The sequence below is a fragment of the Ammodytes marinus genome, assembly GCF_949987685.1.
Source record: "Ammodytes marinus genome assembly, chromosome: 11".
NCBI classification, from domain to species: Eukaryota; Metazoa; Chordata; class Actinopteri; order Uranoscopiformes; family Ammodytidae; genus Ammodytes; species Ammodytes marinus.
Window position 1 is genome coordinate 11308056 of NC_137215.1, and position 22996 is coordinate 11331051.

The window sequence follows — 22996 nt, forward strand, 5'->3', positions numbered from 1 at the left end:
CTCTCTCTCTCTCTCAAACACCACAGAGCAGCACAAGTGAAGCTGGCTCTGCTGTGTGTGAGATGTGTTGGAGCGAATGTGTCCTGTACATCTGAAGTTGTTCTATATGTATCTGTTTGTGTCCCAGCAGCAGCACATCACAGTTTAGCAGAGTGTGTGTGTGTGTGTGTGTGTGTGTGTGTGTGTGTGTGTGTGTGTGTGTGTGTGTGTGTGTGTGTGTGTGTGTGTGTGTGTGTGTGTGTTTGTGTGTGGGTTGTTTGCACCTGTGCGTGTGAAGATAGAACAGAGCTGTGCAGCCTTGGCTGTGGCTGTATGATGGACATCTGGAAGCTAAATTGGTTAATGGCGCCTCCAAGCCAACAGCCAGCCGGCCGTTCCCTCGCTGAGCTTGGAGAGGGTGTGTGTGTGTGTGTGTGTGGTGGGCGGTAGGCTGGAGTGGTGGGGGGGACTCTACATCTGGCCAGCCGTCCTGCCACAGACAAACCCCCCTGCTGGACATTTTAGTTATTTTTCCTTTCCAAAATATACTTTTTTTCATCTTTCAAGTATACTCCTAAGAAAATGTAATACATTTTTTTCACTCAATCAAACTGCTGTGTTCGGGAACATGAATAAGTGTTGATTGACACCAGTATCCATTACTGTCATGATTGATATAATATAATGTAGTTTTCTTTGTCAGTACCCTGACGGCTTCCATAGTGATTCAGCAGTCTACAAACTCTTCTTATTGTATTATTAAATCAACAAATTAGAAACAAATACCAGAAATAGAAAATAAGAACATATACCAGAAATAAACAAGACCAAGAGTAGGCTAGAGCAGGGATGGGCATATTCGAGTGCCCTAGTTTCCAGTCGGAAACCTCACGGTTTTATTTTCCCTGAGTAGGCCTACTCGAATATTGAAATGACTGAAAATGCCAATCCCTTGTCTTCAGTAGTGCTATCGGCTCCCTGAAGCTGTTGGTACTTGTAATCAACACAGCAGTGAGTACCACAGTTTGAGCCAAATTCTTAGGTTGGCATAATAATATACATTCAATGACAATGAGAGCATGCTGATGTTTAGAAGATACAATGTTTACCATGTTCATGATCTTCTTTTGGCGTGCTAGCATGCTGCTTTTTAGCATGAAAACCAAAGTACAGCCGTGGCTGATGGGAGTGTCATTAGTCAGTTCTCAGAAGTCAGGATCACCAGAGTAAGTAGGACTGCATCGCCTGAGGACCGTGAATGTCTGCACTTGTGTGGACAAAAATGACGGTGCAACGAACAGACTTACCATAGAAAAACCTTGAGGAAGATACAGCAACCCAGAATGTCAAAGATGTCTGTTTGGAGCATATACAACAGAGTAAGCAGTACATCCAGGAGATGGAGACTGATTTTCCCAACAGCACGAGAATGGAGCTACTCAGGAAGGTCAATGAAAATATCAAGAGGGTATAGGGCCAAGGCAAAATAAAAGATAGCCTAAACAGATGTATGACCAAGGTTGTTTCTAAGACTCACACTTAGAAGGCAGCATGAATACAACAAAGTACTCATACAGTATCTGCTGCCATTCATCACAGCAATGATGTGATTGTGATGTAACAGGTTCAGCAAATAGTTCATAGTCACAGTAAAGAGTGTGTCCTGTCCTGGCATAGTATTTTACTTTTACATGGCTATTATAAGAAACAATTTGTAGTGAACACAAATGAAAGTGAATGAAAAATATCATAACACCAGTCTAAAGGTAAAACTACTTGCAGACTTCAACGCTGCAACTCTTGCATGTGAGGAGTTCCTTTATCTTTGCGGAGACAAGCAGCTGCTGTTTTTTGTTTATTTGTATTTTGTAAATACAGTTTAGTTCATGATTTGCTGTCCTGCTAAAACAAAAATCAGGTCTCCAAAAGCCAGATATGGACATAATCAGACATGATGCTCCTGCTGGATTTGTCCATGGCTGAATACAAACAATGGGAGAGGAGAGTGGGAAACAATAACATGAACAGAGCTTTAAATAAATACAGCCAAGTGCAGGCCAAGAGTGCACAGCCAGCAGTGTGATCATCACACATCTTTATTGTAAGATCTCAGAGATCACGGTGAAATGAAAAGCGCTACTCTAGCCTCTGTTCTGTCCCTCTGTCTGTCTGCCGTCCTGTCTCTCTCTCTCTCTCTCTCTCTCTCTCTCTCTCTCTCTCTCTCTCTCTCTCTCTCTCTCTCTCTCTCTCTCTCTCTCTCTCTCTCTCTGTCTTCAGTCCAGATGTCAGAGGAACTAGCCAACAGCTGCGGCAGGAAATGAACCCCCGGGCAGTGAAAAGGCTATACTTCCACACAGAGGAGGGATACCAAAACAAAACATGCCCACACACACACACACTCAGTGTTGCTCTACACGTGTATATGGATACTCACTAAAAACATACGCATGCAATTCAGTACATTTGTATGTCTGTGACAGTCTTCATGTGTCTATTCACTTCTGGATTAATCCATTTTTGTGTCGAGTTTGTGTGTGTGTGTGTGTGTGTGTGTGTGTGTGTACGGGCGATGGTGTGCCAGCCTGCCAGTCTGTCTGCCACATCGCCGGCCACCGAGCCAGCGGGAACATTTGCCTTGTGGCTCCAATTCCCAGGAATGCCTAACCTGCGCCAGCTGTTGAGAACATGTTACCTGTGCCAACAATGTGCCGGCTCTGCCCACCACATCAGCTGCCGCTCTGTCTCCATCTGGGAGCGAGATTGGATTTGTGTGTGTTTTTGTTTGTCTGTAGCGTACGGTATCTTTTACTCTTCCCACATCTGTATTTGTGCTTGCATCTGTGTGCATGAGCGCACAGCTTCTCTCCTGTGTGCTGTGTGCACTGTGCCAATGTGTGTTTGCATGTATGGATGTTCCTAATGTTTATGCATTGTGTGTGTGTGTGTGTGTGTGTGTGTGTGTGTGTGTGTGTGTGTGTGTGTGTGTGTGTATCTCCATCTGTGTGTGCTGGGCCTCCCTTGCCTGCATCTGGAGCAGTATTGAAGAGGCTTTCCAACAAGCCTGCCAAACAGCCCAGATGTTAGTTCTGTAAGCCTCCGGCTAAATGGAGGGAGCCATCCTCTCATTATTCAGGAGTAGTAAATTGCAACCACTTTTTTTTAAGACGAGTAGAGGAGGAGAGACATTATGGTTGAATTAAAGAGAGGGGGTGAATGAAGGAGATAGAGGTGTGGGAAGAGAGACGGACGAGATGGAGATTTGTCGTTTGATTAGACTTTAACTGTAGGCCTCTTCAGCAGCACAAAACAACAATAATACATACATCAGGCTAAATGCTACTTAGATAAATTACCTGTGTGAAGTAAGTTGTTTCAATTAAGTTTCTATTTGCACAGTGCAGGTATAAAATGAAATATGGTTCCATGGAATATAAAAAAAAATTTAAAATCTTAAACTTTGTGAAAAGCTTTGGAAAAGGCCAGAAGTAATGGTAAAGTATAATTCAGGTCCACTGCAAACTAGGTCTTAGTGTTAGTGTTAGCCATCATTACAATTGGTAATAATCATAATGATTGATTTATTGTTATGTTAAAGTATCTGAACACTGTGAGTACAAATCTGACAAAGTGATGATCATTGATAAAAATTGATGGGCCAAAATATCTGGATCTTTAACTGTTAAATACCCCACTTTGTTCACCGTTTGGCATTTGGTCCCGACCAAGTATTGTTCAGTTTGTTTTTCAGGCTCTTTTTGCCGAAAAAAAGCTGTCGGCCCAATCAAAACAATTCTAAGGCTTAGGGAATCAGAGAGTTGCATATTTAATTTTTTAAGATATTTTTATGCTTTATTGATAGTGTAGAGACAGTGTTGAAATGGGGCAGAGAGGGGAGTGACATGCAGAGAACGACCACGGGCTGGAATCGAACCCGGGTCCGCTGCTGGCCGAGGCCCATGGGGGGGACGCCCTACCAACTGAGCTAAGGGTGCCCCGAGAGTTGCATATTTGTCTGTGGGATTGACAATGTAACATATAATGTATGACACATTGTTATTTTATTCCTTTTTAGCATAAAGATATTGATGAGTGCAGCTTTAAGGTGAGCCACCTTGTTTGTTACAGTAATTTCATCTACCGTAAAAAATGAGGTTACTGTAATGTTAAAATACTAAATTTCTAAGAAAACAAATAAAAGCAAATTTCATCACAACATATATTTACTATTGCTTAGGTTACTGTGACGTCACCCCTCAGTCCATTTTGTGAACACAACATGTGCAGTAGGACACAATTAGCTTGATCATCTGGACGAGTGTAGCTGAGAGTGTGAGTGTGTGTGTGTGTGTGTGTGTGTGTGTGTGTGTGTGCATATGTGTGTTTGTATGCATGTGTGTGTGTGTACAACGGTAACCGCAGAGGTGGCATCTGCCAGGGTGCTTTAGCTCTGTTTGTGAGAGAACGTCCGCTCCCCCCCATATGGTGAGCTGTCACTGGGGGCGACACGGCACAGCCCTCCCCTGTGTGGGACCTCCAGCCAGCCATCCGACTGACCAAGTAAACAACAACTGGACATGGGGGTTGATGGTGTTGTACTTGTTGGGATATTTTTGGGGTAGGATATTATCTCCTAAACCTGTGATCGAAGAACTCGGACGTCATCAGAATAATCTTTTTAGCACGTGAATTATCTCAGTCATATGTCGGTATTTATGTTGCAGCGTTATCCAAAAATCGGTTTATCTTTTTTTTTTTGGAAAACACTTTTTGGAAATTAAGTCCCTCACACACTATCAAAACAGATTTGACTTCTAAATCATTTCACAGAGGTCAAATGCTGCTGACTGATAGGTGTCAGATGGTACTGATATGAATAAGCCGGTTTAAAATGTCAATACAATGACAAGGATACAAGGTTTTTCTGTTGTGTTTATTAGTAAAGAAAGAATGTTCAAATTAGGTGAGTATTTATTGACGTTAGTGTGCGCTGACTTTTCTATCAAACTAGGCACATGGTAGGACATATTTGGGAAATGAAAATTGTGGGGACGATTACATGAGTGGAAAATATCTCCTATGACAAGAGTTCTTTCTCCCATATGTCTCCTTCCTCCTGCACACAGATGTTACACAGCAGTTTGTTATCGGAAGGAGAAGATGATGACTTGCTCTGTGCCTCCCCAAGGAGCAAGTAGCCCCAGGAAAATCACATTTACACATGGAGTGTTAATGTGTGTGTGTGTGTGTGTGTGTGTGTGTGTGTGTGTGTGTGTGTGTGTGTGTGTGTGTGTGTGTGTGTGTGTGTGTGTGTGTGTGTGTGTGTGTGTGTGTGTGTGTGTGTGTGACAAAAGAGAAAGGAAGACAGAGGGAGAGAGAGAGAGAAATGTGCCTTATGCAGGAAGTAAAGGAGGCGCAGAACAGAAATAGGAAGTGGCAGAATTGGAAACCGGGGGCCTTCAGGGGCCATCAGAGGCTTTGGAAGTGTTTGTGTGGGAAGGGGGTTTACTGATTGCTCTAACCCCTGGCTGTGCTCAAACTGTGTGTGTTTTTGTTGTTGATCTCACCCAGTTGTTGGAAAGCCAAACACAGTCTGTGCACCCAGATGTTGACAGATGTGTTGTGTACAACCCCAGCTTCCTCTGCAACTCTCACAGACACAAACACAGGAGAGAAAGTATGTGACATATCCTTCCTGTAACCTCCTCTAGAGACAATATTCTTGGCTTGAATGAGATATTCAAACAAATACCACACAACATTTCCTCAAGCCAAGCCCCGGCCCTCGCAGAGATTGTGCCGATCCAGATGTCCTATAAATAACTAAAACACACAAAATGTACCTCATCCAGATGTGTTTACTTCATATGGCTGCCATCTAAGTGAAGGATGAGGAGAGAGAAAGACAGGCAGGACAACAGCTGGAGTCCTGGAGAAGGAGTTTAACTGGTGCAGCTCTCCCTAGTGGCTTGGAGTAGTTTTTGCACACATGCAGCTGTGCACATACAGTGAGGATGTGGGAGACGGGTTCACAGTGGTGGGATATTCAGTTTTCATCTTTCACAGCTCAATCTGGTACCGATGTGTAACATGTCATGTCCTACAGTAGACCCATACTCTGCTGTAGTAGAACCAATGAACTGGACCATCACTTCCCTGTTTCCCCCTTTGTTGTGCACAACCTCAAATACCTATTTAGAAATGAGCAAGGAATGAAAATGTGCAAGAAGTGTAATTTGAAGAAAGAAAAAAAAGGCAAAATTGTCATTTTACAGCCAATGTCGGAGAACATCTTATTTCTGATCCTGAGTAAATGTGTTCAGTCAAATGTCAAGGTCACACCTCTGCAATGGCAGCCCTCCTCTGGAACACAAACAGATCAAAGTTCTCCCCTCCTCCTCTCTCTGTCATCATCCCACTGCTTCATTGACTTTACCCCTAAGCAGAATCTACACTGATGGCACCCAATGGATCTCCAGCAGCTTGCAGCTGGAAGACAGAGGAAGTGTGTGTGTGTGTGTGTGTGTGTGTGTGTGTGTGTGTGTGTGTGTGTGTGTGTGTGTGTGTGTGTGTGTGTGTGTGTGTGTGTGTGTGTGTGTGTGTGTGTGTGTGTGTGTGTGTGTGTGTGTGTGTGTGTGTGTGTGTGTGTGTGTGTGTGTGTGTGTGTGTGTTTGTGTGTGTGTGTGTTTGAGACAGAGATGGAGAATTCATAGCCATGTTCATGTCACACAGTCGAGAGCCTGGAGAGGTGTGGGTCACTGAAGAATGGATTGGGGTTTCTTGCTGCTCCCACTACCTCATGCGGGTAGTAACATTTGTTTTTCAAACTCTGAGACACCACATACGATACCTTATATTCACAAACAACCTTTTAGCTGATACACATATCCGATATTACAACACATTGTCACAAAGTGGACAAACCACCTCAGCCACCCTGTAAACAAATGTATCCTCAGCCAAGCTGCAGTGTCATTCTTACCGTCACTGCAAAAAGCTTATGACGATGGGAAGTGCCGGAACAAACCTGAGCAGTAAATCAAGAGCTCTTACTTTGTGGCTCAGCCCTCCCTTTTATCACCATGGTGCAAAATGACTCCTACATTACTGCAGCAGCTGCCGCTAAGCAGCAGTCAATCACATAATTGCTTTTACCCTCACTCGTAAATAATCCGGCCTTCACATGCCATCACAGTTATTGGAAATACAACTTGCAGACACCGTTGCAAGTGCAGAAATCATGTTTCAAAGAGATGTTTCACAGAACTGTGAACTCTTTATCATCAATAATTATGATTATTTGGCAGTCATAAAAAGCTTAGTTGTATTTATTAATTACTGGATGTACTTTGGCTCAACTTTATAGTTTTGCAGAGGATTAACAATGTTTAAAAAAAAATAAGTCTGAAGCAATTGAAGTAGTAGCATTGGTTTCATAATTCAGAAGTGAACTGTATAATAGGAGCTTTAATAAGTACTTTGTCAGGGTGAGATGCTGTGTGAAGGACGGGAAACACAGAGATTCATTAGACTATAGTCCGGCGTACGTCAATTGCAGCAGCATACACTAGTGATTCAACAGGGTGGAAAATATTTTACAGTTTTTTTTCACATTTTTTTAGCCTAGATTTTCCTTCAAAATCTGAAAAGTACTCTAAGGAAAATGATGCCAAGAGATATGAAATATGGAAATGCGATGCTTTCAGACTGACATTTATTATGTCACAATAAGCAAAGGCAGAGTTTAAAGTTCAAATATGCCACATTTTGAAAGACTGGCTGAGTCAAACAGACTTTTCACAGCTAATAGCAATTAAGTATTTATTTTCTCTTTTTTTGTTTAAAATAACTGGCATTGGTCCATTGCTCAATGCCTTTAGGAGTTACACAGTTATTGGGTGTTTTTGGTTGTGAACATTAGTTGTAGTTCGTCATTGTAATGGTGAGAACATAGCAGTAATATTACTACTTTTGTCAAATTATTAATCAAAATCATTTTCCATTCTTCTGGACCCAAGCCCTTTATTTTAGGGCAGAGCAGCTGCACACTGCAGAAACAACCTGAGAAACCAGGCTGCTCCAACCCCAGGGGTGGAGGCATGTGTGTAAAGGTAGAGCTAGGCATAGAGGACAACAGGAGTGTGTGTGTGTTTTATGGATGGGAGGTCGGGGGACAGGGTATTTATTTTTTTTGAAGGGGGGGGGGGGGTGCAACCTGTCTGTACGTGAGCAGAAGGCATCCATATTCACACACTGCACATGTGAATATGTGGACATGTGCGTGGCTATACGAGCACATAAACAGGCTGGCAAACAAACACATGCACGTATTTGAGCAGACAAACATTGTGCCCCATCCGTCACACGTTAACTCTAAAATGAACCTCATCTTCTCCCTTCCCCACAGTACACTCTGGGTGCTGAGGTGTATTGATGTGTCCTTCAACTAAGCTTTCATTATCCCATAATGGAGAAGTACATAATAATAGGGACTCTTTACAGCAGTGCTAGAGTAAATAGTACTGCGATTTGCAGTAAATAAATGTCCACATGTGTAGCCAAGTGTCTCTGTAGGCTATTTAAAAAGAAATCAAGCAAGTAGACTAATAATAACATTAATGAATTATTGGTTATCGCATCACAGAAGGCCTATTGGCCTATAATAATAAAAAACACCACCTTAACTATGTTTACAGTTTAAAAATGTTTTGAATTAAATGCAAACCTTAGTGAATCATTTGCTCTTGTTTCTCTGTCTTGAGATTCACACAGACTGAGCAGTCTTGTTTAAATGTTACAAATTGAGCTAATAAACTGAACTTTGAATTTTTTTGCTGCAGAAGTTATCTCAGCTAATTTTTGTTATCTAATTTGATAATAAGGTGATTGTATGCAGAATGCTCGTGCCAGAAACTCATACAGTGGTTTTGTACAGATAAATAAATAAATAAATATTAACAGGCTCTCAATAGTATTTCAATTGGGGGGGGGGGGGGCATGACAGAAAATAATTGAGAACCACTGCTTTACAGCGTGGTGCAATCAAGTACAAAGGCATGTTATAGATGATACTCTTTTGAAGCTGTTGTTGAAGTGCAGTGTTGCTGGAATGTTCTGCTCAATGACACAGTGTCATAGAGGTTTAGATTAAATCTGACTAACATTTCTTGTGATTTATTCAAAGGAGTTTTTTTAGATTTGTAGGAAATCATTTTATTTTGTTCACCCATCCAAAAATGTTGTGTAATGAAATATTGACAAGTTACATAATACGAGCAATATTGTTTTTAATACTTTCAGGACAATGTTACACTGTGACATAAATAGAACGACAGTTTTGGGCAATGAAGTGATGCCACCCCTAATATTGAGATTAAGGATGAAATGAAAAGCAACAATAACATAAAACAGCAACATTTTATGGGCTGGAGGCTGCGTTATATATATTTATTTATCTGATCATCTGGTACACTGTATGCACTACATTTTACACCTGGGTTAAAAAGAGGTGACCCAGAACAGAGCAGAGCCAGGCTGGACCATACTGGCTCCCAAGCTGCATGTCCTGCTGCACAGCACACCTCTAACACCGTGGCTGCAGCTGCTCTGTCCTGTGTGTGTGTGTGTGTGTGTGTGTGTGTGTGTGTGTGTGTGTGTGTGTGTGTGTGTGTGTGTGTGCCTGTTCTTGTGTGTACGTATCTCCCTGCACGGGGTCTGTCTGACCGCAGCTGTCCCTACCTCCATGCGGGTCTCCGGGGCGAGGCTGACCTCTCTCTCCTGAAGCCACTTCAAAGAGAGTAGGGACGGGCTGGAGAGGTACGGGGTGCCGGGCATGGCCAGCACGGCTGCTGCTTGCCTGGGCTTTGGGAGCTGGGGAGCTGGGACTAGAGTTAAGGTAGGGGGGGTGGGAGGTGGAGGTGTGGGGATGGGTGTGAAGGGAGCCACAAACATGGGGGGATATTTGTGTGGCAGGAGGGCTGACACAGGAGTTATGGAAATGGGGTTAGGGCTGTTGTTATAGTCGAAATCTGAAAGTTTAGGTGTGTGTGTGTGTGTGTGTGTGTGTGTGTGTGTGTGTGTGTGTGTGTGTGTGTGTGTGTGTGTGTGTGTGTGTGTGTGTGTGTGTGTGTGTGTGTGTGTGTGTTAGCTGTTCAACCTGGATAGACCTTTTGTGCTGTCAGGGTTGTGTGTGGTTTAGTGGTCCAGATTGGTGAGAACGGATGGCACAGTGGCATAGCGTCAGATTTGTGTAAAAAGGCCCGGGGGCCAGTGTGACATGGGGGTCCCAATGGAAAAAGAACAGATTACTGGCCAAACAAACCCATACTGTACATAGGGACACAATAACAGGAACACCTGACCAAAACATGCAATCTAGTTTAACGTCCCTGAAATAAATGCGATTCTTTGTCCCTACAAACATTCCTGGACTTTGGGTCTCGTTTTCTTCACTCACATTCCTACAATTCCTTAATATTTTGCATCATCCATTATGTGCTGTATTTCTCCTTCTATCTGTCTTACACATTCACCCACACTCATACTCTGCACACATGTATACACATACCTTACATGTCTGAAGTTCACAAACATACGCTCTGTGGTGCACTTGTGTGTGAGATCACGCATCAATGAGATAAATATACCTAGAGGATTCTTCCTCAAAATGTTGCTTTTCTACAGCTGATCTGGCTGACTGGACAGATTCACTCTTCCACTGCAAGGAGTGTGCATATGCCTCGGGGAAGCCATAAAATAGACTAGTGCACTGTTAATAAGATCACTGTTCATTCAAGTTACTTGAAATGGAGGTCATATAGAAAATATTACATACCCACCAAGTATTTCTATTTCTATGAAATATGCATGTCTCGATATGCTATTTTGGTTCCTGAATACATTTTATTTCTGTACATTTCTGTACCTTTAAATTATAAGTGTAAACGTTCATGCAGAAACAAAAAAACTTCTTCACATTTGTCTTTTTAAGAATTTTTTTTAATGTTTATTTGGAAAGTATTACCTAATTAATTTATACTTACTTATTTTCAGTTACTTGACACGGTTTCTCGTCAGTGGATTTGTTTTTTAATCAGAAAATTATAAATATGCAAACATTCAAACGTGCCTTGTCCAGATAACATTGTAAAGTAGAAATGTTGCTCCAACTTCCAGCATATTAAAGGGGCGTGTGACACAGAAAACCTCAGTACATCATTAACCACACATAATATAACAGCCTTTCAAAAGTATGGGAATAAGGTATAGTCTGTTGGTTGACTGGATGACTGGTCACCACTCTCATCCAGAATATCCCAACAAAAAATACAAATCATGGATGGATTCCCATTAAACGCTGTAAAGTTCATGTTTCCAGGTGATCCCCTTCTAGCGCCACCATGAGTTTGAAACTTGTCAAACTTGTGAAATGTCTCATCAACTATGGGTTGCTATTACAACACAATGTGGTTATATCTTTAACGACACAGTAAACTAAGATGATACTAAGACAATAAACCTGCTAAGCAGCAGCACCTAGCTTACAGAGTTGCTGTGCCTCATAGAGCAGTTAGCATTGTTAGTTAGTCTTCTTCATAACTTTAATACCTCACCCACAGATTAATCTTCATTAGACCTGTCGCTTATGCGTCATTATTTTGAATTAGAACCTTATGGTAATGTTGATTTATCCTGTCATGTCTTTCTAACAGTGTGACAGTGCAGGACACACATTTTATAGGTGAGTTAAAGTTGGCAGCAGACTTTAAATTGTTTGTTGTGTTTGTGTGTGTGTGTGTGTGTGTGTGTGTGTGTGTGTGTGTGTGTGTGTGTGTGTGTGTGTGTGTGTGTCACAGGGACACGTCTGGCCACAGCAATGGCAACAGAAGGGCTCCCCTGTGTTGCCTTTTTCCTTTTCAAGCTGTCTATTCCCCCCACCTCCACTGCCTCCTCTGCAAACACACACACACACACACACACACACACACACACACACACACACACACACACACACACACACACACACACACACACACACTTACACACACCTTCCTGGCTGCTGGTTTCTGCCCACACTCCCCCTCTGCACGCAGGGCTGTGAGCAAAAGGCCAGCTGATGGCAATATGTGTGTTAAGAGAGGCCAAAACACACATATATTATCTGACACGCTAGGTCCACCTGTGTCTGCACTCTGTGCCCAGCCATGGCCCCATACCTATACCCTCTGCTACTGCTGCCCAGCTCCACACTCCACACCATCTGGGGAGGCAGGCGGACAGAGAGGAGAGAACAGATGAGGGAGGGTGGGGATGTCAACAAATTGTGTTTGTACTTTTATATTATAGTACATAATTTTCTAAATTAAAATGTTCACATATTACAGTAATCAAACACTATGATATAGCCATTTACTGTAATGAGAGAGGGGGGGGGGGTATTTAGTGGGATGGAAGAAAATGAGGCTGCACTCTGAAGTCACAAGGCCTTCGAATGACCAAAGAAGGCAGCTGACCCCTCCAAAGTGACCTGCGCAGGAATTTAAAGAATGCTTTGCTTTAACAATCTGAGCCTATAGTATAGATTGTCCAACGAACATTTTGGTTTACACTATACTGATCAGCTGTTGAGTAGAGATTTCCTCAGAAGCTGCACTGCGCAGCTGTCGGCTCCTTCTGGCTGGAAACAGCATTTAAGATACTGCATTGTTCTGAGGTGAAGAGACTGTAGCCTGACTTGCTGAACCCACTGACAGTTTACCATTTTATTTCAGTTGCTCAGAAACCACATTGTTTACAATTGTAAACAATACATTTTCAACCTCATAAGGAAATAAGGAAAATTATAAATTTCATAATGGAAACTGTGGAATGGGATGAGCATGGAGCTAAAGCAATGTCCAAACATGATCCAGTTTAAAAAAATGTTCAAAGCAATGATTTTCAAAAGGTACAAGGATGAGGGTGAGAAGTAAGAAGGAAATTATGAATAAATAAATAAATAATAAATAATAAATAATAATAATAATAATAATAATAATAATAATAATAATAATAATATATATATATATATATATATATATATATATATATATATATATATATATATATATATATATATATATATGGGTTGTATTGATATGGATTTATATACTGATGGTATAGATATGTATGTAGATATGGATATATTGATCGTTTATAAATATAATTATAGATATATGCATTGTATAAATATATAAAATATAAAAAAATCATAGTATATTAAGTTGTATGTATGTATAGATCGCAAATTGTATAGAGATTATATGGATTACATGATGCGAATATAATAAATATTTTTATATTTTTATTTTTATTTTTTTATATATTTTTATTTTTTTTACTATGGAAAAGGGGTAGGATTAAATAAGTGTATACTTCTTCCTGCTCCTTTTCGGGCATGTCACATCAATACAGATAATTTGTTTTCTTTTTTTTTCTTTTTGTGAAGTCTTTTAAACATACATTTTGTTTGTTGTATTTTTGTGCTTTTCATTTAGTTTTGTATTGTTTTTGATATGTCTGAAATAAAATAAAAAATTAATGAAATGAAATGAATAATTACAAACAAAAATTATATTCATGGACCATTCATGGACTGATAAGATAAGACTTGATAGAAATTCAAAAGCTAAGCGAGTAGCCTATATAATCAGTATAGGCCTATATAAAGTAAGGAATTAGTTGGACGTACAAGCAACAATATGATAGTGATTTACCCATTAATGCATGAATAATTATAACTGAATAATTATTAATAAATAGGCATAGGCTATTCTGAATAATGAGTATATTTCTACCTTTGGAAGCCTGAGTATGTCTAAAATGTTCTGCTTGTATTTTGCTACTTTGACATTTTGATGCAGGACTTTTATTTGTTACAAAGTAATTTCAAACACTACTTTTACTTCAGTAATAGCTTCCCAGAACAGGCCTTTTAGTCTCGCGATGCTTGGCTTATTAGCCGGTAGAAACACACGGGATGCTGGAATGGATGATGAGAGATTTCCCTGTGGAGGAGGTGGAGGAGGAGGAGGAGGAGAGCCACACACCCCGAGCTGAACCTGTTAAAACTGAAAACGGAAAGACGAGGCGAGACGGTAGGATGTGGGTATGTGTTTGGGAGGTTGTTTGTGTGTGTGTGTGTGTGTGTGTGTGTGTGTATGTGCGTGCGCCTGGGCACGATGTTTCTCTAGGTGACGTCACGAGTTTTCCTTAAAGTCAAAACAAACGTTGGCTGCGGTAACGGAAATCCGTTTGCTGTAGCTGTGAACGGTTATTTCTGCTGCGTTACGGTTGACAGCGATGGTTGACTTGACGGTTTTGTTTCGTTAATGTTACTCACTCAGAAGAGGAAGAAAGACAGAAAAAAAACTCAAGCGGTGTATTAATAGCAGGTGCACGGGAATTCCACAGCACCTGCCGCTACAGGTAATATAAATGTAGCCTACTGTTATCATAGCAATATAGCAGAAATAGCAAAATAGCAGCAATGTTGACCATGAATGTGACATAAAGCCGATTTATCCCCGCTAAAACTAGGCCTATAGTTAATGTGTGTTTATGTTGTGATTACGTGAAGTGGGGGCGGTTACGTATCCTATTTGACAGTGTTGTTGCCTGGTTCTAATGGCTTGTGTCAAGGTTTACAAGTTAAAACTATTAAATTGTAAAAAAGCAAGAGGTGATGCGTCAGATTTCGTTGGCCAGATTAAGTGGTATAGCCTATTTTAGCCAAGTAATATTTGATTTGAATAATTATTTTGATGGTTAACATAACATCCATTCAGGTTTTTTCCCACGCTGCATGCAACATGCGTCAGTTTTTCAGTGACGTAGGTAGATGTGTCCTCTTCATGGTGTACTCAGTAAGAGTCTGCTTGACTAACAGTAACAACATTTACTCGGTCACAATCATTCCTGCTGATAAAGTAGGTAGACAGAAAGTAGGCTATAGGCTTTTAAGTGCTCATATACAAAAATAGAAAAAATGATCAATGTGCTCTAAAATGTAGGACTACACAATTCCAAGAAAAGTGAATACACAGGTTAATTGTAGGCTAAGGATAACACAGCTAAGTGAGAAGTGGCTTATAGCTGTAAAAATTCAGGTTGGCTATATGGCTATATGTCCAAGCAACAGTGAGCAAGACCCAAATATTTTGAAATTCTGCTGAGATAAAAACAAAGACAGTAAATGTATTTAAAACATGTTTTATTAACCTTTATTTATACAGGTAAAATCTCATTGAGACCCAGGGTCTCATTTACAAGAGAGACCTGTTCAGGTAGGCATCAGCAGCAACACAAAGTTACAGACTAACATTCTACATTCATTTAACTGAGGAAATTAGACTTGAATCATAACTAGGTTGTTTTGAAAGCAAACCACTGTTGTCAGCTTTATTGATTAAAATAGATAGCATCTTTATAACGTCAGATGTGGGTTAGATGGATGACTGATGGAAGGGATAGCAGAGTGTTACACTTGAGATAGTGCCAAAGGCTGGCTTGCACTTGATGAAGAAGCTTTTGGGCTCACTGCTGCTGGGTTTGTATAAGGCCACAGTTTGGGCTGAGGAGGGGCAAGGCCAGGTGAGGTGTACTGAGAGGAGGGTGGTAAGAAACACGAACGGATCTTGGAATATTATACGTCCTCTGCTCCATGCATGATTAAAGTAGCTACAAGGAGCTTTCAGTCTAGTTTGATTGTATAGCTGCATCTTTGGAAAATAGCATCAGTGTTTTTACGATACAAGTGCCCATGCGCTTGCTGGCTGTGCGTGCCTTTGTTTAGGAAGTGAGCGAAAACGTTTATGAAAAGAGACCACAGATGCGTTGAGATGAGTTCATGAATTTATAGAAGTTATAGCCTAATAACTATAAATATAGTGTTGTTTTCACTGATGGTCAGGTGTTATTGGGATCTCGAAAATGCAATCTTTTGTTGTGGCAATTTTCAAATAAGGTATAGAGCATACCGTTTAAACCAAACTAATTTGTGTACTGTCAGAGAAGATGATTTAGAGCTGTCCAATGCAACTCGTCTTTGAATTTATGCATGTATGTGTGTATCATCATCTATTGCCTTGCAGTGTCGCTTGACACATGTAGACTGATTAATGGTTATAGCTTGTCTGGTCCCTGCCCTCTGTTTCCATTATCAATCTCTCTCTATCTCTCTCTCTCTCTCCCCCCCTGTCTGCCTGTATTTCCTGTAGTTTTTCTTTATTTTCTCCCTCACTATCTCCCCTTTCTTGTAATCTTCCTTGTCCTTGTTGTTGCCTCTGGAATTTAATATGAAAATAAATGTTGTCTGGCAAGTGCTTCCCCTGGCATGTTGTTTCATCATGGCAGTGGATATCGCCATAGCAACAGCTGCCCTGCTGACAAAGGGTTGCCCCTGTCTGAACATCCATCTCCTCTCCTCTCCTCTCCTCTCCTCTCCTCTCCTCTCCTCTCCTCTCCTCTCCTCTCCTCTCCTCTCCTCTCCTCTCCTCTCCTCTCCTCTCCTCTTCTCTCCTTTCCTCTCCATCTTTGTCTTAAGGTTACATTTAACTGAAGCTTCATTGAATTACGCTGCAGTCTTAAACTTAATCCAGAATTGAATTTTGCAATAAAAAGTATTTCATCCCCTTGGATGTATAGGCCAGAGCTGGGTATCATTTGAAAATGTTTCTAAATCAGTGCTTAGGCGAAGTTACAATATTAATACGTAAGATACAAACAAAATTCTCAAATATTAACTATGGTCTTAACACACACAAGGAGCTGCTCAATAATAACTTTATTTAAAATGTGATATTCTAAAATTGGTAACATTTTGATAGAAATCAGGCGCTGTGAAAAAAAAAATTACAATTTTCATCGAACATTTGAAGGCAGTTTTTTGGTGGTTTCAACAAGTATTGTCATTGTAGAGTTACCTGTTGGTTTTTGTGATTATTTGTTTGGTCTAAGAATTTCAAACCTCCTGCCTTCTACATGTCGATGGGCAAAAAAAGCACTGTAAGTGCAGTCCATTTACCATTATCCAGATATGTAAGTAATAACAGCATTGGTGATCTGTGTGTTCTGTTTGATGTTCATTCTCTAATAGTTATAATCTTTAACTTGGGCTTGTTTGGACTTGACCCAGATCTAATCAGATCGATAAAATTAATCAACACTCGCCATACTAGACTAAAGGCATTGTAAAGCTATAAAAATGTGAGGAAACGGACACCATTCTGTAAAATGATCAAATAAGTCAAATCTTAGTAGCAGCAGCCCTTGTGACCAAGAATTGAAATGTGTTGTGCTTGTCCGTGTGTTTGACGTCTGGTTTCATATTGGTCACTATTCTGCTGCCTCGACATTTAAAAAAATAAAAAAAGCTGTGTTTCACCTTCTATAGGGTGTGTCCCTGTCTGAATGTGTCTGTTCCATCTTTCCTTATGACACTGCAGTCTCTTCCAGTGTCGGCGTAGTGTGACGATGCAGACACTAGCTCATCTGAATACTGATTTCCAGCTAGCATTGTGTTAGCCTCGCTTGCAGCCGTAGTGCTGATTTCTCCCCATTCAAGCCGAGCGTTGTAGTGCTGTTGCGCGTCGTGTGATACGGTGTAGTAGAGTGCATTTGAGGTGAACGCGGCAGCTAGCTATGCAGAGAGAGGGAGAGAGGGAGGGAGGGATGGGTGGATGGAGGGAGGAAGGGAGGAAGGGAGGGAGAAGACAGAGAGGTGCAGAGATTTGGGAAGAGAGAAAGAGAGAAAGAGAGCATCCCTAACTGCCTGTTGTTGCTATTTATAGCCAAGCCCTACTCCACAGTCCTGAGATGCTCTCCAACCTCCCACATATAGACAGTCAAACCAGCCTACATACACATACACAAGCAACGCACATACACAGTTACACACGACAACAAAATGATTTGACATGCAGAAATACAGCAAATACAGGAAGGTGGAAACACATCCTGCTCCCCAGAACAAACAAAAAAGATCTATGAATGAATGAGAAGTAAAGCTCAGGAATATTTGTTTGGCCATCAAGGTCAATTGTTGTTTCATCAAACCCTGTGTGCAATAATTCATCCTGTGTGTGAGAGAGACAGTTATAGTGATAGGAAGTAGAACTGGGTGGGGTGAGAGTGACTAGAGGAGGAAGCATTTGTCTTCACAACAACTCGTCGTTTGTCTTGTCCGATTGTATGAAAGGGCTTTGGAGAGAGAGAGAGGGAGCAGCAGAGGAGGAGAAAATAAATCTGTGCCTTCTATTTTCTTTTCTTTTCTTTTCTTTCTTTTGCTTCCTTCCAGGCTGAGTCACTGCTGGTGAAGAGGACGGTCTGGAGAGGGAACGAGAGAGGAGGAGGAGGAGGTGGAGGAGGAGGGGGAGAAGAAGAAGAAGAAGTAAAAGAAGAAGGGAGGGAGGTAGGGAGTAGATAAGCCACAACAGGAAGCAAAAGGACACACACGCTTTACACATACACACAGCGTGTTTGTGAGTCTGTGTGTCTGAGAGGGAGACTGCGCGAACCAGAGGGTGATCGGGAACGGAAGGGAGGGAGAGTGACGCGGAGGCTGGGAGAGCCGGCTACCCCCCTTCTCCTCCTCCTCCTCTCCTCCTCTCCCTCTCTCTCTCCTCTCCTCTCCTCTCCACCCCTCCTCCCTCCCTCTCTCTCTCTCTGTGGAGCAGGCGTGTAGCGGCATCAGACTCGGCGTGAAGGAACCATGAGCGATGTCACCATCGTCAGGGAGGGATGGCTCCAAAAACGAGGTAGGAGAACATGCAGTACCTCTCTTCTCTGCTTCTACTCCCCTGCTCTCTACCTTTATTTTCTTGTCTAGACTGAGAGGGCCTGGCTGTGCCTGTCCACATGTGCCGGTGGGAGGATGTGAGTGTGTGCGGGTGAGTGTGTGAGAGTGTGTGTGTGAGTGTGTGTGTGTGTGTGTGTGTATGTGTGTGATCACATGGATGTCTGATTACCTAGTGTGCGAGTGTGTATACGTGATTGCGTTTGGGGTGTGTCTCTTTAATATAAGCTTGGCTGGCTGTTTGTTTGCTAAGCCTCTAGGTGCTTCACTCAGGTTGTGTCTGAAAAAGAGTGTGTGTGCGTGTGTGCGTGTGTGCAGCTAATAACATCTACCAGACCGGTAGTTACACTGCTGGTGCAAAGTGTTCGGTCTGGTCGGATAAAATAATTCAGCTCTGTCTCTCGGAGTTATTACTTAAAGTAGTTTGTATCTTAAGTTCGAGGAAAATCCTGAAAGTGATATAACATGGGGTTGCATTAGTTTGGTTGGAATGAAGGATGGGGAAACTGACAATGCGTCCTGCTTAAAACCAACAGAATGAGAAATAGTAAATGAAAGATTGTAATAGTTAAAGAGCATGTAGACAAAGATAATACTTTCCTGATCTCTCATCCATTAAAAGCTTATGTTCAGTAAGTGGTTGCTGCAACAGGTGAAAAGTCATCTGTAGCAGTGCCAAACTGATCCTTAAACAGTCAAAAATGGCAGTGACTACAGCACTGACTATAAAGCATTTAGGTCTTTCTTTTAACATGCTGAACATTGCCACACAAATCAGGATTACATGGATCATCTTGTGTCTGCTGATGCTATTACATCCAGGCACGAGTGTATGTTTTTGAATGTGTGTGTAAATTTTAGGGAAAAAGGCCTTTGGGGATAGAACAAGGGGGAATTCCAGACTTTTAGGCCAATGAGCAGCATCCCCCTGACTATGTGATGGTGTCTAGGAATGTGTAACACAAACTGGTGAACAGGAAGTGACATGGAAAAATAACAGACAGTGGGATTCTGGGTAATGTAGGCTAACACTATGGCACAGCAGGAGAACATAACAGTCGACGAGTGCTCCTTGATACACTGAGTTTGTAACACACACACTGACTGCACAAATACAGCACGTTTTGTATTGCTGAAGTAAAGGGGAGGATTTATTTTCTATGTGTGCCGGTGTGATCCTCAGACAGTCATCTGTGCATATTAAGAGAACCACATCACCCCCAGTCACGACGCAGCGCTACCAGTGTTCCTCAGTGTGTGTGAGAGAGATAGAGATAGAGCGTGCAGGGAGGGTGTTTGTTTGTGTCAGGAATATGAATGTTCGTCTGCATCATATGCTAAATCATTTTCTGTACTCGTGTGTGTGTGTGTGTGTGTGTGTGGGGGGGGGGGGGGGGTGGGGGGGGGGGGAGAACAGGGTCACGGTGCTGACTCACTGTCCAGGTCGTGATACAGCTAAGACTGCAGTCTTAGTCATTAGACAGTTTTTTACTGAAACTAAACAGCGACAAAGGCCAATAAAGGTGACAAAAACTCTATGCACGCATGCACACATGCACGCACGCACACACACAATGTTGTGTACTATTAAGATTACGTTTCGTTGTTTTACGACTGTCCGGAAGCCCCCTTATTTTCTACATTTTCTACCAAGTTAATCACATTGTTTTGGTTTGAATTGAGTGACAATGTCACAGAAGAAGAAACCTTAAGGATGAGAGGAAGATCATAGAGGATAACTGGTGGAATAGATGGAAGGAGTACAGAGAAAATAAGTGTAATAGAAGTCTGTATGGACGTGAGAGGTTCATGTGCTTCTTGCATGCGTGTGAGGCTTTTCATTAAATCACTCATGAACTCAATAGAGTAAATTGACAACTACTGAGTTCTTCTATATTGTTTGCACCTTAAACCATGAAGGTTAGATGAGAAGTAATGTATCTTGACTCCTTCCTGTCAGTAATGGGGTAATATTGTATCTCTCTATTCCTTTATATTCTGCATATCCTGGTAAATGTTCATTGAAACAGCTTGTGTTTTGGGTAATCATTTTATGTTAGATTAGGCAAATTGGTTAGGTTATATTTACTTAATGTGGTTTTGGCCTACAGCAGCTGTTAAGTACATGTTTCCAACTTGTTGCAAGTTTGTTGCCAAAAGGTATTTTGATAATATTATTATTAAAGGCATTTTGCGAGTTTCCCAGTTCTACTTTGGCAGGTTTTTATCATCGTAAAATTAGCAGTATGTTCAAATAATTGGTTCGTATGCAACCTTTTTTCTTTAAAAAAAAATATATCATTGAGACACACGGTCTCATTCTCAAGAGAGACCTGCACGTAATGCACAAGAGAGATTTATGTTGACATTGATGTAAATTGCATAATATTATATTATACACTGGAACAGACATTTCATATGTGCTCTACTGATCTGTCTGGCTGTATAGGACTTGCTTTGAGGATGTGTCTGTGAGTGTGTATTTTAACATATGTTTGACAAGCCACTAACCATTAGAATAACTGACCAAACATGACAGGTGTGTACAGCACAATGCCACACGCTTACACTCTGTTGATTCACTGATCAACTTACACGTCAGTGAAGACTGATGATCAGTGATCACTGGCACTGGTGTGTCTGAATATTGTTGCGTAATTTATTGTAAAACAGCTCCAGCTTCAGGATCATGTAGACTGTCAAAAGGAAATATTCTTTATTTAAGTCAATCACTCCACTTCCTTAAATTACAAAGTGCTTACATGTTATAACAGATTGATAAAAGATAAAACCCTCAGGGAACGGATGATAAAAATACAAACGATTTTAAATCATCAGTGAAATACATGTGTATGGCCACCAGCTAATGATCAACTTGGAACACAGAGAGAAACCTCAGGAAAGTCACCTCAGCAAAGTACAGAACAGCATGTCCTTGGCTGACCGAGCCGTTCATATATACCATGGTGATGATTCCCGCTCTCCTTTCATTAAATATGAGTGGAGTGCATTCAACTGCATCACATATTTATCTCTGGATAGAAAAATGAACAGTGGTTAGATACTTCCAGAATATTCCAGTCTGATAAAAAGACAAAAAAAAAACATGCAAGTAAACCAAACAAACCATTGCTTGGAGGCATGCTGTCCTGTTATGAATGATAGACTTGATGACTGAAAAGATACTTTGAATAAGGGATGCTAAAAAAGTTGGGTGATGTGAGCTACAGGTTGTAGTATTGGAAGGACATTGTGTCTTGCGTCTAAGGGGTTAAAATCAATCGTCAGGAAGTTACTCTGCGGGTTGTATTGCACCTGAAACACCTAAATCTGAAGTGCACTCCAATTCATTTCCTGCCCCAGGTCAGGGAGTTTACCTGCTGTCAGACCCTTGTGAGGCCACAGCGGTCACGGTCAGCCCACTGTAGTCCAGGATACTGTTACCTCCAACACCAGCATCAGCCCACACAGCAGTCAGCACAACAGATGGCCAGGAGAAGGGAGGAGAGACATTGAAATACAGAGACAGGGAGAACAACACATCATCTTTTCTTTGACATTTTCCCAACCCCCCAGAAGTCTTTCTCTGCGAAGTTCATACTAAGATGAGATATACGACTATGTCATAGTGGAGCCAGTCGTTTAAACTATTTTTCTTAATTTGTTTTATCTAAGATTGGCTCCAAGGAGGATTGAAGTTGTTGCCCGTTAAGTCAAGAGGATTTACAGTTGGATTTCAAATGATTAAGATTGGTCATGTAGCCTAAAGAATGTAAGTTATTTAGAAAGAAAATGATTCAAATTAGGACAAATATTACCCAGCCTATGTGCTAAGGACTGTCGTTTCTGCGGTAGAACTTATTAAGATAGTTGGTGAAAGTGTCTTGAACTGCAGAGAAATTAAAACTATGTCTTAGTGCTTAGTGTAGTTAACCCTTACCTGAACCTAGTACAAACAAAGTTATCAGGTCTCAAATAGGGGTTTAAAATATGTTTGAGTTTGAAAGGTATGATCAAATCTGAATCTGCAAAGCATGGACTTGAGATTCCACCACACATTTCTCACAATATTTTGTCAAACAGTCATTGTGTAATATTAGAATCCGCATCTCAGTTATTGAAAGTCTTTCTCCATTTTCTCCCTTTGGTATTTCATTCATTTTTGAGGTTGCAATGGAATATGTCATT

General features: G+C 41.2%; 1 protein-coding gene across 1 annotated transcript in view; it reads left to right on the forward strand.

Annotated features, from left to right (window-relative positions):
- The first annotated feature begins 18688 nt into the window (after nucleotides 1-18688).
- The window catches only part of akt3a (v-akt murine thymoma viral oncogene homolog 3a), a 43269-nt gene continuing 38961 nt past the window's right edge, over nucleotides 18689-22996 (forward strand). Inside the window, exon 1 of the mRNA XM_080037061.1 lies at nucleotides 18689-18770. Coding sequence (XP_079893187.1) covers nucleotides 18725-18770 — 46 coding nt within the window. The 5' untranslated portion in view covers nucleotides 18689-18724. The remainder of the gene's footprint in view (nucleotides 18771-22996) is intronic.